The 15360-nt window shown below is 37.9% G+C and overlaps 1 protein-coding gene across 1 annotated transcript; it reads left to right on the plus strand.

The window, feature by feature from the left end:
* The first annotated feature begins 5486 nt into the window (after window positions 1–5486).
* On the plus strand, window positions 5487–6296 carry LOC100655903 (olfactory receptor 5T3-like). The gene has a single exon (XM_023542618.2). It carries the CDS (start codon window positions 5487–5489, stop codon window positions 6294–6296), a length of 810 nt encoding a protein of 269 aa, XP_023398386.2.
* The last annotated feature ends 9064 nt before the right edge of the window (window positions 6297–15360 follow it).

The following is a 15360-nucleotide window of genomic DNA, read 5'->3' on the forward strand; positions in this document are numbered from 1 at the left end:
TCAATAGATGTGTAAATCAGAAATTTGTTTTAATTTTCTTGATGGATGATGATCAGAATAGAAACTACAGATATTAAGCTATATTTAAAAATCAAGGAAATTATGAAATGAAGAGCAAATGAGATTTCAACCTGCATTTGAGTATATACTACTTTAGGATCATAATTGCTTTCTCTTGGAGAATTAAATATTAATTTTAATTTTATTTTACTAATGAAGCCATTATAGACTTTTTTTTTTTTAATTTCATGGTCTGTTTAAACTGGATGAATATAGAAGAAGGAATTTAAATATGCGAAGATATTATTTTTCATTTTTCTAGGGAACGTTGATTTCAGAATTATGGCATGATATAATGGAATTGCAAAATGGTCAAATTGAAATACTTTAGATTATGGAATCAGAGAAATGTGAGCCTGAATTCTCACTCTACTAGTAACTATCTGCTTGACTTTGCTTAATGTATATGTCTACGTGGCCTCAATTCTCTCATCTGTAAACGGACACTAAATTAGATAGTTATAAACTTACTGTGTAGGTTACGTATGATAATGTACACAAAATTCCAAACCCCTAGGGTCTGTTTGGAGCCCTGGTAGCAGAGTGGTTAAGAGTTTGGCTACTAACCTAAACATGAGCAGTTCGAAATCACCAGATTCTCCTGGAAACACGATGGGACAGTTTTACTCTGTCCTATATATTCACTACAAGTCAGAATCGGCTTGACAGCAGCAGCAGGTTTTTTGCCTTTTTTTTTTTTTTTTTCGTTTTCGATTCACTTATTAATATGTGGTTGCTGGTGTCATACCTTTTTTCTCAACCTTAGTCTTTGAGGTATTGTTCTCATTAACATGTCATAATTTACATTTTCTGAATGTATAAGAATTGAAGAATTAATTTTATTTTACTCTTCTAGAGGGTTCATGTTTCGTTAAATATTTCAGGGTATTTGATTTTGTCTTTCTAGTTTCTATCTCCTGTTAATGTGAAATCACCCAGTTGTACACACCACCAGTTTTCATTTCCTTTAAGCTTTGTTAACAGAAGTGCCTTTTTGAAGAAACTTGGAAGCAGTAGTTAAAACCCATATGTTTTCCTCTACCGAGTTTCCAGTTCCCTGAATCAAAGCAGAGAATTGCTCTCATAGAAGCTGATATGGTATAAAATAAAATTTCTTTCTTAACTGATATTCTCACTCTACAGGAAATATCAGAGCCATCAAGGGTGACTGAAAATTATATCAGCAAGAGAATCAGGAGAATTTAAGCAAAATATCGTTTCAGCGACAAACCCAAAGGCAGCATGTACTAACTAATAGAGAGGCATTTTTTTATGATCGTTTACAGCATAGGATCTTAGGGTTCATTGAGTGTAATTCCAACAGAATGGTATTTTAACACACATTTAGTGTCATAAAAGATCCCTGGTGGTGCAGCGGTTAAGCACTTGACTGCTAACCAAAAGGTTGGTTGTTTGAACCCACCAGTTGCCCCATGGGGGAAAGATGAAGCAGTCTGCTTCAGTAAAGATTACAGCCTAGGAAACTCTATGTGGCAGCTTTGCTCTGTCCTGTAGGGTTGGTGCAAGTTGGAATCAACTCAATGACAACTTTGTGTGTGTGTGTTTGTGAGGGTGTGTGTGTGTGCGTTATGTAACAAACATGAATAAGGCAGATACTTTAGCTTCTGGTTTGGAGTTCAGTCATTGTTCAATGTTTTGATAAAAAAGTGATTTTGTAACTCTATTGTGTTTTTATAACTAAAATTTAGAAGTTACATTTAAACTGTGTGCATTTTTCACATATATTCAAAAATTTTATTTAATAAAATATTTTAATGCCTCACATAAACGCTCTGCATGAATACCTTGTCCATGTAGTTGAACAAGATGTGTCTGAAATATTTTGTCAGTCCTACCTATTTTTTGGTACTGATGATGACATTACTTCTCCAAGCTCGCACTGCCACTAGGTGCTATTTCTGAGATTTTAATAGAGGTTTTTTCAAGTCCAAATATAATGTTCTTAATTTTCTATCACTGCTGTTTTATCTCATACTCATGTGTGAAAGAAAGAAGATGGAGGATTTTCTTAACAGAAATGAAATTTTTGTGAATTCCAAAGAATACATTAATGCATATTTTATTATTTGACAAATATTAATTATATGATGCCTTTATATCAATTATCTTATTAATATAATTATTAAAATACAATTAGAAGTTATTCTAACAACATATTTGTGTGAGTATTCCCAAGAGATATACACAAATTACCTGAATTTACACAGAACTAGCAATTTAATTTAATTATATTTTTTATACTAGAGTTCTTTAATGATCAAATGACCATTTTTTGCTCTGTATCCCAACATTTAGGAAGCTACTTATTCTAGGTATTAGAAAAATCTCCCTCATGGATCTGTGAAAACATTTTATGGAAAACAAAGACATGTACTTTCCTCTCCTTCCAGATTAGCTTGTTCTTTTCTTTTAAAATGAAATCTGAATAAGACAAAACTGTAGCAAGTGGCATAGGATGAATATAAATCATTTGTAGAACACTGAGTGAAGTTCCACTCTACGTTTGACAGATTTTTCACTTCTCATTGTTGTTGTTAGTTGCCCTCAAATCAGTTCCAATTAATGGTAACTTCATTTTCAAAATTACAAAATCTTGTTTGGTGCTGCACTGGCTTCCTGACTGTGTGTATGGTCCAGTCCACCGCTGTGGCCACCTTGTTTTTTGAGTGCCTTCCAACCTTGGGGAGTTCCGGTAGAGCAAAGGTTATGTGCGGTAGAGCAAAGGTTATGTGCTGAGCTGCTAACCAAAAGGTCAGCAGTTTGAACTAACCAGCTGCTCTGCCAGAGACAGGTGGGGGAGTCGGATTCCATAAAGATTAGACCACAACCAAACCCAGTGCTGTCAAGTCAATACCGATTCATAGCGACCCTACAGGACAGAGTAGAACTGCCCCATAGAGTTTCCAAGGAGCGCCTGGCAGATTTGAACTGCTGACCCTTTTGTTAACAGCCTTAGCACTTAACCACTACGCCACCAGGGTTTTATAGCCTTGGAAAGCTGCAGAGCAGTTCTGCTCTGTCCAGTGAAGTCGTTATGAGTTGGAATCCACGAGGGCAACGTGTTTGCTTTGGTTTAGTTCAAACCTGGTGGCTTATCTTTAGCACTATATTGGACAATATTCTGTTAGAGTCCACAGGGTTTTCATCAGCTAATTTTTGTAAGTAGATCTCTGGGCCTTTCTTCCTAGTCTGTCTTAGTCTGGAAGCTCCTCTCAAACCCATCCTCCAAAGGTGATCCTGTTGGTATTTGAAATACTCGTGGCACAGCTTCCAGCATTGTAGCAACAAAGAAGCCACCAAAGTAAGGCCAAGTGACAGATGGATGGTCATTTTCACTCCCTTAAATGCTGGAAAATGCAGATGCCAAACACCTAAGGGATAAAAGACATCAGTCTATGACACAATGAAGAAAAAATGAAAGTCCCGAAATCTCACTCCTAAATAAGGTGAATTCAGTGTTTAATTGTGTCTTAATCAGTGAGGCTTTCAACTGATACACAGGTGCCTCTTGGATACTTCCTTCTACTTTTTCTTGTTGTTATTGTTGTTGTTTGTTTATGCACTTTTCTTTATTCGTACTCCACTAAATGAGAAACGGTTTCATGGCATAGAGGAAATAAATAAAAAATAACCAAATACTACTTTGTGGCAAAAACAGTGATTTTATTCTTTAAGGAAAAGTTGTAATAAACATCTTCATTAGTAAATTTGGGTGATATTTATATCATACTTATTCCAGGACTCTGTAAGCAACAATAACATATTAAAGAAATGGTTTCTTTGGGTCGGAATATATATCTTAAATCCACCCAAGGGTTTGCAGGGCCAATGATCATACGAACAGAGAAAAAAAACAATACAAAATCCATTGCAGTCAAGTTGAGTCCAACTCATAGTGACGCTATAATGACCCTATAGGACAGCGTCGAACTGCCTCATAGGCTGTAGTATTTGCAGCAACAGCCTGTCACGTCTTTCTCCTTAGCAGTGGTTGGTGGATTTGAACCACTGACCTTCAGGTTAGCAGAGAAGCACTTAACCACTACCCAACAGAGCTTCTTACGGATAGAGAACCATCTTAAAATTGTCATTAAGTTAAACACTGAAAAACAGTAATAATGATATAATAAGCTGAAGGTAAAAAGGACAACTTAATATTTTTTTTTAAAAAGAAACATAAAAAAAGGTAATATCCTGTTTTTCTCTGCATACAAGGTGCATTTATCTCCAGAATACCACCTGATACCCTGCTCACCACTGTTCTAGAAATGTCAATGGGATGGGATAATGAAGAGAAAAGAGCACATAAAATGATTGGACCATTGAAGGCTGCCTTCTAAGACAACTTGAAATGTAAGTCTAAATTATTCTATTCTCTAGTCGTTTGAGAATATTTTAAAATTAAATCATTTTCACATAGTTTTCCTCATTTACATGCAATCCAGTCTTGTACGTGGTTAGTGCTGTTGTTCTCATCTGACAATAGAGGACATTAAGGAAAGGTGCTCATGCACACTGCAGCAAATTCTGGACTACTGTATCAGTGTGTACTTTCAATTTTATTGTTTCTGGATTTTGAAATTTCTCTATTCATTGGTCTAATTTATGTGGGTCTCAAAAATACAAAATTTTATATTTTTGAGACCCACATAAATTGGCAAGTTTTTTGTTTGTTTCTTTTAACATGACAATTTTAACTAATCAAGGAATGAAACCGTTTCTTTCTTATATTTATCCAGGAAATTGTATCCACATGAGCCCAACTACATTGTCACTGCCTATCACCTTTCTAGAGGAGCGAAGTGGTTCAGTGGTAGAATTCTCACCTACTGTGCTGGAATGCCAGGTGTGATTCCCATTTGTCAGTGGAAGCTTACATTTTGCTATGAGACTGAATAGGTTTCAGTGAAGCTTGCAAATTAAGATGACCTAGGAAGTAAGGCGTGGTGATCAACTTCTGAAAATTAGCCAATGAAAACTCTGTACATCACGATGCTCTGATCCCTTTGTGCATTTCTCTTGGTGGCAATGGCATATGGTTGCAATGCAGCCGTCTACAAACCACTTTAACAACTTCAATCTTTTCTCCCTTTATCATGATGTTGCTTATTGGTCCAGTCGTGAGGATTTTTGTTTTTCTTAAGTTGAGGTGTAATCCATACTGAAGGCTGTGGTCCTTGATCACCAGTAAGTGCTTCAAGTCCTCTTCACTTTCAGGAAGCAAGGTTCAGTCCAATTGAGTTGGAAGCCAATTCAAAAGCAGTTGACAAAAACAACCCATGGCTGCCTAGTATGTTATTACCCCATTCTAAAGAAAAAAAAAAAGATGAGAATGTAATTGAGTCCACTCTGTGTTCACAGGATATCAGGATATTGCCGTTTATGACTTTCCAGTATCAACTGAAATGTCAGTGTCGTCCTCAGGACTGGATCCCTACAGGATTCAGGTGAAGAAAGTCACTGAAGTCACCATGTTTATATTGCTGGGCTTCACGAATGATTTTGAGCTGCAAGTCTTTCTCTTTGTACTATTTCTAGGAATCTATATTTTCACTCTGGTGGCAAATTTGGGGCTGGTTTTATTAGTCTTGGTAGATTCTCATCTCCACAAACCCAAGTACTGTTTTCTGGGTGTTTTATCTTTCTTAGATGCCTGTTATTCTTCAGTTGTCACCCCAAAAATGTTAGTCAATTTCCTGGCACAGAATGAAGCCATTTCATTTACTGCATGTGCAACACAGATGCTGCTCTTTGTCACTTTTGGGACCACAGAATCCTTTCTTTTGGCGGCAATGGCATGTGATCGCTACGTAGCAATCTACAAACCACTTTCGTATTCAGTTAACATGTCACCCAGAGTCTACGTGCCACTCATCACTGCTTCATATGTTGGTGGTTTTTTAAATGCTACTTTACACTCCATAGCAACTTTTAGCCTCTCCTTCTGTGCATCCAATGAAATTAGACACGTCTTTTGTGATATCCCTCCACTCCTTGCTATCTCTTGCTCTGTCACTCACATCAACCAGCTTCTGCTCTTCTGCTTGGTGGGTTCTCTTGAGTTATGCAATATCCTGATTGTATTGTTCTCTTATGGTTTCATTTTTATGGTCATTCTGAAGATGAAGTCTGCCGAAGGGAGGCGAAAAGTGTTTTCCACTTACGGGAGTATCCATTTACCATGGAACAATCCTCTTCATGTATGCAAGGCCTAATTCCAGCTATGCTTTGGACCATGACATGATAGTGTCTACATTTTACACCATTGTGATTCCCATGCTGAATCCCATCATCTACAGTTTGAGGAACAAAGATGTAAAAGACGCAATGAAAAAATTGTTTCAGAGGAATTGGTTCATAAATAAAGCACATTTTTAGCACATTATGAAACTGAAAATAATGTTGGGTGTCAGTCCATAGTTCTATGGTTTGAATCTAGAGGAGAAAATGTCTTGCTTTTATTTAAAAGGGAATATTTTTCTTGTTCTAGAATTTTTTCAAATAATGCATTAATCAACCTTCAAAGGCAGAAGTTTACACGTGCAGATCAGTTGTGTCATCTATATGCCTGTAGGATTATTTTCAAATTTACCGACATTAAACATTCATTGGTGCTTTTATGTGACTATGATTAGTTTTTGTTTAAATTGCTTTTGCTTAGCATAAAGGTGATGTCTTGGGAACTCTATGACTCCACGCATTCTCACACTGTTTAAAGTAAGTCTTCAGGAAACATTTGGAAGTTCATTTCCCATTCTGGAATCCCTCTGAAGGACTTCTCAATGATTACTAGCCCCTCATGCTTTCACACGGTCACATCCATCTAGGCCTTGTGTATGCCTTCTGCACTGTTAGGTGCAACACCAGAAACATCGACTCCATTATTACAGTTTTCCTTTGCTATTGTCCAATCACAGAAATTGACTGGACTCATTCTGATATTCGTGAGAGTCTAGGTGGTAATATTTATTTAGAGTATACTTAAGACTCAGTAAAAACAAACATATAGCTTAGAGAATAATCTACAACTGGCTACTACGTGTGGTTGCTCCAAAAACAGCACCATGATAAATGATGAAGAAATTGAAGTTGTGAAGGATTTCATTCTCCTTGTGTCAGTAATCAGTATACAAGGATGCAGCAGTAAAGAAATCAGTGTATTGAATTGGGCAAATCTACTGCAAAATGCCATTCTTAAGTTTTATTTATTTATTTATTTTGTTAATGACATAGTCTTTTCCTGCAGTTCAGAGGTCAGGAGTCCAAAGTGTGTCATTTTAGTTTTATTATTATTGTGCTGATAATATACCCACCAAACCATTCACCAACACAACTTTCACATTTATAATTCTATAACTTTGATTGCATGTTTCAAGTTGTACAACCATTATTGTTCTCTTTTTCCAAAATATTCCACCACCATTAACATAAACTCAATGCCTCCCATATGAAAAATCCACCTTTTTGCATCTATCTCAACTCTGGTGCCACTAAAATTCTTTTTTGCTATTGTTAGGTGCCAGAGAGCTGGTTCTGATTTATAGCAACACTATGTACAATAGAACAAAGCAGGGCCTGGCAATGTTTCGTTCTGTTGTACACAGGGTTGCAATGAGACAGAACTGACTCAATGATATGGAACAACAACTACAGTGACTAACGATATTATTTTCATGTGCTTTCTGGAAATTTGAATATCCTCTTTGGTGAACTGTCTAATCAAGTCCTTTGCCCATTATTTATTTATTTATTTATTTTTGGTGGGAAGGCAGTGCAGGGGCTTGCTTTCTTTTGGTTGTTAAATTGCAGAAGTTCTGTATATATTTTGGTATTAGGCCATTATCTGATATATGGTTCCCTAAAATTTTCTCCAAATTTGTAGGTTATCTTTTTTAGTTTGTAGATAAAGACCTTTGATGTACAGAATTATTTAATTTTTATGAGGTCACATGTATCTACTTTGATTTTGCAGTTCCAGTTTTTTTTTTTTCATATCTGATGATCTATTGTTAAATGCTATGACTTAGTTATCTAGTGCTGTTATAACAGAAATACCACAAGCAGATGCCTTTCACAAAGAGAAGTTTATTCTCTCAGTCTGTTGTTGTTAGGTGCCATCGAGTGATTCTGACTCATAGTGACTCTATGTACAAAAGAATGAAACACTGCCCTGTCCTGCGTTATCATCACAATATTTGTTAGGTTTAAGCCCCTTGTTGCAGCCACTGTGTCAATCCATCTCATTGACAGTCTTCCCCTTTTTGGCTGACCCTCTTCTTTACCAAGCGTGGTGGCCTTATCCAGGGATTGATGCCTTCAGATAACATGTCCAAAGTAGGTAAGATGTAGTCTTGCCTTCCTTGCTTCTAAGGAGCATTGTGGTTGTACTTCTTCCAAGACAAATTTGTTTTTTCTTTGGCAATTTACGATATATTCAATATTCTTTGCCAACTCCACAATTTAAAAGCTTCCATTCTTCTTTGGTCTTCCTTAGTCATGGTCCAGCTTTCTTTGAAAACTTCAATCTTTTCTCTTTTTATCATGATATTGCTTATTTGCCCAGTTCTGAGGATTTTTGTTTTCTTTCAGTTGAGGTGTAACCCATGCTGAAGGCTGTGGTTTTTGATCACAAATAAGTGCTTCAAGTCCTCTTCATCTTCAGCAAGGAAGATTTTGTCATCTGCATAACACAGGTTGTTAATGAGTCTTCCTTCAAACCTGTTGCCCCATTCTTCTTCATATAAACCAGTTTTTTGGATTATTTGCTTAGGATACAGATGGAATAGGTATACTGAAAGCATATAAACCTGGTGCATACCTTTCCTGACTTTAAACTAAGCAGTATCCCCTTGTTCTGTTTGAATGATTGCCCCTTGACCTACTTACAGGGTCATCATGAGTACAATTAAGTGTTCTATAATTCCCATTCCTCACAATGTTATCATAATTCATTATGATCCTCACAGTCCAATGCCTTTGCACAGCCAAGAAAACACAGGTAAACATCTTTCTGGTATTCTCTGTTTTCAACTTGGATCCATCTGATATCAACAGTGATATCCCTGATCCCACATCCTCTTCTGAATCCAGTTTGAATTTCTGCTATCTCCCTGTCTATAAAATGTTGAAGCTGCTTTTAATGATTTTCAGCAAAGTTTTACTTGTGTGTGATATTAATGATATTTTTCGATAATTTCCCATAGTCTAGAAGGATAGAAGTTCAACTTCAGGGTGCCAGATCTAGGGGAAGTCTTTCTCTCTCTCGGCTCTGGAGGAAGGTCCTTGCCATGAATCTTCCCTTTGTCTAGGGGCTTCTCTGGGCAGGAACCCTGGCTGCACAGAGCACCCTCTCTCCCTGGCATTGCTTTCTTGGTGGTATGAGGTCTGCCACTCTCTGCTCACTTCTCTTTCATCTCTTGTGAGATAAAAGGTGGTGCAAGCCACACGCTAGGGAACCTCCCTTTACACTGCATCAGGGATGTGACCTGAGTAAGGGTGTTACAGCTCACCCTAATCCTCTTTAACATAATTTAATCTTGCCTCATTAGGCATAGGCAAAGATAAGGATTTACATCATATAGGAAAACTACATCAATCACAAAATTGAGGATAACCACACAATATTGGGAATCATGGCCTAACCCAGTTGAGACACATTTTTGGTAAACATAGCTCAATCCATGACACTCCACTCTTTGGCTCCTCGAAATTTATGACCTTGCCACATGGAAAACACATTACCCCGTCATATCATAACAAATGTCTTAAATCAACTCCAAGTTCAAAATTCAAAAATTCTTCCCCATCTGTAAAATCTATAATACAATTTATTAACTTCCAAAGTGCAACGGTGGAACAGGTACAAGCTGGAGATTTCCATTACAAATGGAAGTAACTGGAGGGAAAGAAGGGATAAGAGACATCAAGCAAGTTAGCAGAACATATTACATTAGCACTCAAGGCTTTGAAAATAATTCTCTCTTCTCTGAAACTATTTAGGCAATGGCTCTGCCCTCCAGACTCTAGGTATTGGCCATACTGTCTGGATTCTTAGTGGAGGCGCCTCGATCCTGGGCTTCAGCTCCACCTTCCAGGCCTACTGGGATGGCAACTCTGCTCCCTAGGCTTTAGGTGCACTACTCTCCTAGTCCACCTGAGTGGTGATTCCACCCTTAGTAACACCAGAGGTCATGGTTCCACCCTTTGAGACACCAGAAGTTGTGGTCATATCTTTTGAGACTGGGGCAACTCTGCTTTTTGTGTTCCTTTTCTCTTCAGCTTCTGCTTCCTGGTTCCTTGGCCTCTCAGCCCCTCAGGCCTCACCAGCTGTCTCTGCCCTGCTGTGGCAAGTGTTCCAAAGCTCTGTAGCTCCTATGACAACTGAATATATGCACCCCACTCCACCAGTAAACTCAGGCTGAGAGGTACTTGTTCAGTGGGTCAGCAAGCCTAGTTCCACCAATAAATTCCCAGAGTCAGCCCACTCCTCAAGGAAGCTTCCTGCACTAAGACACTCAGCTCTTTAGCTCCATGGGTGGGCTTCATCACCATCTTGCACTGGCCTTCTGGTTCTGCTGTTGCCAGTTCTCTGTCACTGCTAGTCTGTGCCATTGCTTCTCGCACTCTGTGTGTCTCCATTATAAATCTCTCCTTCCTCCTGAGTTCTCTATACATTCACAGTTTCAAAACCACTTCCACATTTTAGGTATCTATTACAGCATGACCTCACTCCCTGTAACAAATTCTAACTGAGTTCTCTAGTGCTGCTATAACAGAAACACCACAAGTGAATGGTTTTCACAACCAGAAGTTTATGCTCTCACAGTCTAGAAGGCTAAAATCCAAGTTCAGGGTGTCACATGTAGGGAAAGGCTTTCTCTCTTTCCTCTGAAAGAATCTTTGCCATTAGTATTCCCCTGGTCTAGGAACTTCTCTGCACAGGAATCCTAGCTACAAAGGATGTGCTCTACTCCCGGAGCTGCTTTCTTGGTGGTATGAGGTCGTCCACTCTCTGCTCACTTCCCTTTTATCTCTTGTAAGATAAAACGTGATGCAGAACACACCCCAGGGAAACTCCCTTTACCTTGCATCAGGGATGTGACCCGAGTAAGGGTGTTACATCCCATCCTAATCCTCTTTAACGTAAACTAATCTTGCCTCATTAACCACAGACAGAGATTAGGATTTGCGACACATTGGAAAATGACATGAATCACAAAATGGAGGACAACCATACAATGCTGGGAATTTTGGCCTAGCCAAGTTGACAGGTATTTTGGGGGGACACAGTTCAATCCATGACACACTACATCCTACTGCCTCACTCTCACCTTTTCTCGTAATAATTTTAGTATTCACAGTTCTTTGATGTATTTTGAACTGATTTTTGTGTGCGGTATAAGGCCTGCATCCTGTTTCATTCTTCTGCGTGTGGAAATTCAATTTTCCCAGCACCATTTCTTGCAAAGACTCTTCCTTCCCCATTGAATAGTTGACCATAGGTGTGTGGATTTATTCCTGGACTTTCGTTTGCATTCCTTTGGTTTATACCTCTATTATTATACCAGTACCAGAGGGTTTTAATTACTGTAATTTTAGTATATTATGATATCAGGACGTGTTATCCCTCCTGCTTTAGTCTCTTTCTTCAAGATTGCTTCAGCAATTCCAGGTCCTTTGCCCTTCCATGTAAATTTGAGGATTGTGTTTTTTTCCATTTATGCAAAGAAGGCTGTTGGAATTTCAGTGGCAATTGCAAGAAGCTCGTTTTAATAATATCGAGTTTTTCAATCCATTAGCACAGAACCGTCATATGTTATTTAGATGTTCTTTAATTTCTTTCGGTAATGTTTTATAGCTTTCAGTGTATAAGCCTGTAACTTCCTTGGTTAAATTTATTTCTAGGTATTTTATTTTTTTAGATGTTGTTTTAAATAGACTTGCTTTCTAAATTTTCTTTGAGGAAAAATGGTTTCTCTGACATGGCTTTCTGGCCCAGCATTTACAATCCACTTGTTATGGATTGAATTGTTTCCTCCAAAAGTGTGTGTCAACTAAGCGAGGCCATGAAACCCAGTTTTGTGTGATTGTTCATCAATTTGTCATCTCATGTGATTTTCCTATGTGTTATAAATCTTAATTCTATGATGTTCATGAGGCAGGATTAGAGGCAATTATATAAATGATGCAGGACTCAATCTGTAAGATTAGATTGTATTTTCAGTCAATCTTTTTGAGATATAAAAGAGAGAAATGAGCAGAGAGACAGGGAGACCTTCTACCACCAAGAAATTGGAGCCTGAAACAGAGTGCATTCTTTGCACCCAGAGTCCCTGCACTGAGAAGCTCCTAGACCAGGGAAAGATTGATGACAAGATCCTTCTCCTGCACCTGACAGAGAAGGAAGGCCTGTCCCTGGAACTGGCACCCTGAATTTGGACTTCTAGCCTCCTAGACTATGAGGGAATAAGTTTTCTCTTTGTTAAAGCTACCCACTTGTGGTGTGTCCCCACCAATGATGACTTCGCCAGGGCCTGGCTGTTCACAAAGACTGAGCCTCACTGTTCTCCACACATGCTTCCTCCTGAGACTTATGGTATCAGAGTGGAGGTGCACCAGCGGGCCCTTTCTTTATTCTTTGTGCTCAGGCTTCCCTGCCTGTGGTGCCTTCACTAGGGCCTGGAAGTTCACAAAGTCCAGACTTCACTCACTTTGTACCTGTTTCTGCTGCCCCAAGATGGCCCGAAAAGATCCTATACAACTCAAACTGTTTGATATCTGCCAGATATCTGATATTCTAATATTCTATCACATAGAATATTATCAGTTTTCTGTATAAAACCCTGTCTCTCCTGTTATAACTTTCTATCCATGTGTTGACAGTAAAATTATGTCTGTTAATATCTCTTGTATTAAATTTTCAATGAGCTTAGATGTATGACTCATAGAATTATGAAACTAAGACCTTGTAGTTCAGATGGGAAGTTTTGTTATTTTTAGTAAACAATTACAAATTCTGACATATGTTATGCTTTCATATTCTTTGATGATATACATGTTTACAGAGTTTTGAAAGAGTTATGCAGGTTATAGTCCCAGAAGGAGGGAACTGGCTTACAGGAAATTTAGTTTATTAACCAATGCTATATAGCAATTTTTTTTTTACATAGCTAATTAGCATCAGAGCTAGGACTAGATTCTGTATCATTAGATTTGTTGTCCAATCCTAAACCATAAACTTTTGCAGCAAAGCATCAGTTTTCCAGAGGCCACAGCAATTCATTTAATCATTTTTATCAAGTAGTTCATTGTTCCAGGACAGTTCTCTTGTTATTGCAGGGAGAAAAAAATCTTGTTATTTTTTAGTCCCAAAAGAGAGTTAGCATTCTCCCTCCTTGGTGCATCCCCTGTGGACTACAAGAGGAGCTCCAGAAATGGATATAAGAATCCAAACACAATCATAGCATACTTTAATTGAGTGAGCAGTTCAGTTCCATAGGTAAGAGGAAATATTTACAACACTGCAAAATATTTTAGAAGTTTAACCATTAATTTCCAACTACAGTATACACCTAGTTTTAAAGTAAATTTGAATTAGGTGATTCTGGTTAATTCATTTGTATTAAAAACTGAAGATTTCCTGAGAACACAGCAAAGAAAACCGAAAGGACTCCATACATATTTATGTCAATAGAGATGTAAATCAGAAATTTGCTTTAATTTTCGTTATGGATGATAATCGGAATAGGAATAGTAGAAACAAGGGACTATATTTAAAAAAAAAAAAAAAAAAAAAAGATTGTGAGGATGATGTAGGGCCAGGCAGTGTTCTGTTGTATGTGTAGTCGCTATGAGTCCTAACTGACTTGATGGCACCTAAAAACAGCAACAAATACAAAAATCAGGGAAATTATTAAATGAAGAGGAAATGAGCTTTCAACCAGCATTTGGCTGTATGCTCCTTTGGGATAATATATATATAAATTTGTTTTCCTCATAGAGGGATAGAAATTATTTTAAAACATTTTTCTGTGGAAGTAGTTTTCATTATATATATATATATGTATTTTAATTTCATGGTTTACTTAAGCTGGATTACTTTAAAAAATAATTCAAATATGTGAGGATGTTATTTTGCATTATTTCTTGGGGCTGATGATTCCAGAATAAGGACCTGGCACGGTGGGAATTGCAATATGGTCAAGTGGAAATAGCTTAGACTGGGATCAGAAAAACCTGGGGTGAATCCTTGCTCTGCTAGGAACTACTGTGTGACCTTGGTCAAGTTTTGTGTCTAGCTGGGCCTTAGTTCTTTCTCTCGTCTGTAAAAGATCACCAAATTATTTAGCTTTCCTGGTGCTATGAAGATTACATACAGTCATGTGCACAAAATTCCTAGCCCCTTGAGTCCACTTATTAATCTGTGGTAGCTGCTATCACGGCTTTCTTTCGCCTCAAGCCTAGTCTTTGTAGTACTGTTGTGACGGGCACCGAGTACTTTATGTTTTCTGATAATGACTCTATTAGAGTTAAGGAAGTGATATATTTTTAGTCTTCAAGATGGAACATGTTTTGTTAAACAAAAAAAAGAGAATTCAGAATCTATATTTTTGTGTTCCTAGCCACTATAGCCCCTTAAACTGAAATCAACTAGTCATAAACACAACCAACCATTTGTCATCTAGTCCACTCTGACTCATGACTGTGTTCCACAAGGTTTTCAATGGTTGATTTTCAGAAGTAGATTACCAGGCCTTCCTTCTGAGGTGCCCCTGGGTAGGCTCCAACCTCCAAACCTGTGGTTAGCAGCCAAGTGCCTTAATGGTTTGCACCACGCATGTGTTCTGTCATAAACACAGTTCTACTTTCCTTAAAGATTAGCTAACCATAATTCCTGTTTGAAGAAGCTTGGGTGAGTGATTAAACCTCCTACTTTTTCCTCTATTAAGTCTCCAGCTCCCTATAGTGAAGTAGGCAGTTGCTCTAACAGGTCTTGATTTGGTATAAAACATACTTACATTCATAAACCACATTCTTGCTCTGTGGAGAAGATCAGACCATCAAGTGTGCCTGGAAATTATGTCATCAAGAGTATTTGGAGAATTTCAGCCAAACACACTATTATTTTACTGACAAGTCCAAAAGCAGAATGCCGTGACAGAGATGCATTTTTATAATTCTTCACAGATTATCAAATATGGAGGTCTGGTAGCACAGTGGTTAAGTGCTCAGGCTGCTAACCCAAAGGTCAGCAGTTCAAATCCATCAGCTGCTCCTTGG

The sequence above is a fragment of the Loxodonta africana genome, chromosome 7 (assembly GCF_030014295.1).
Source record: "Loxodonta africana isolate mLoxAfr1 chromosome 7, mLoxAfr1.hap2, whole genome shotgun sequence".
NCBI lineage: Eukaryota > Metazoa > Chordata > Mammalia > Proboscidea > Elephantidae > Loxodonta > Loxodonta africana.

What these genes read in the sequence shown, in the direction of transcription:
- LOC100655903 (XM_023542618.2), top strand. Translation starts at nt 5,487, where the DNA reads ATGTCAGTGTCGTCCTCAGGACTGGATCCCTACAGGATTCAGGTGAAG.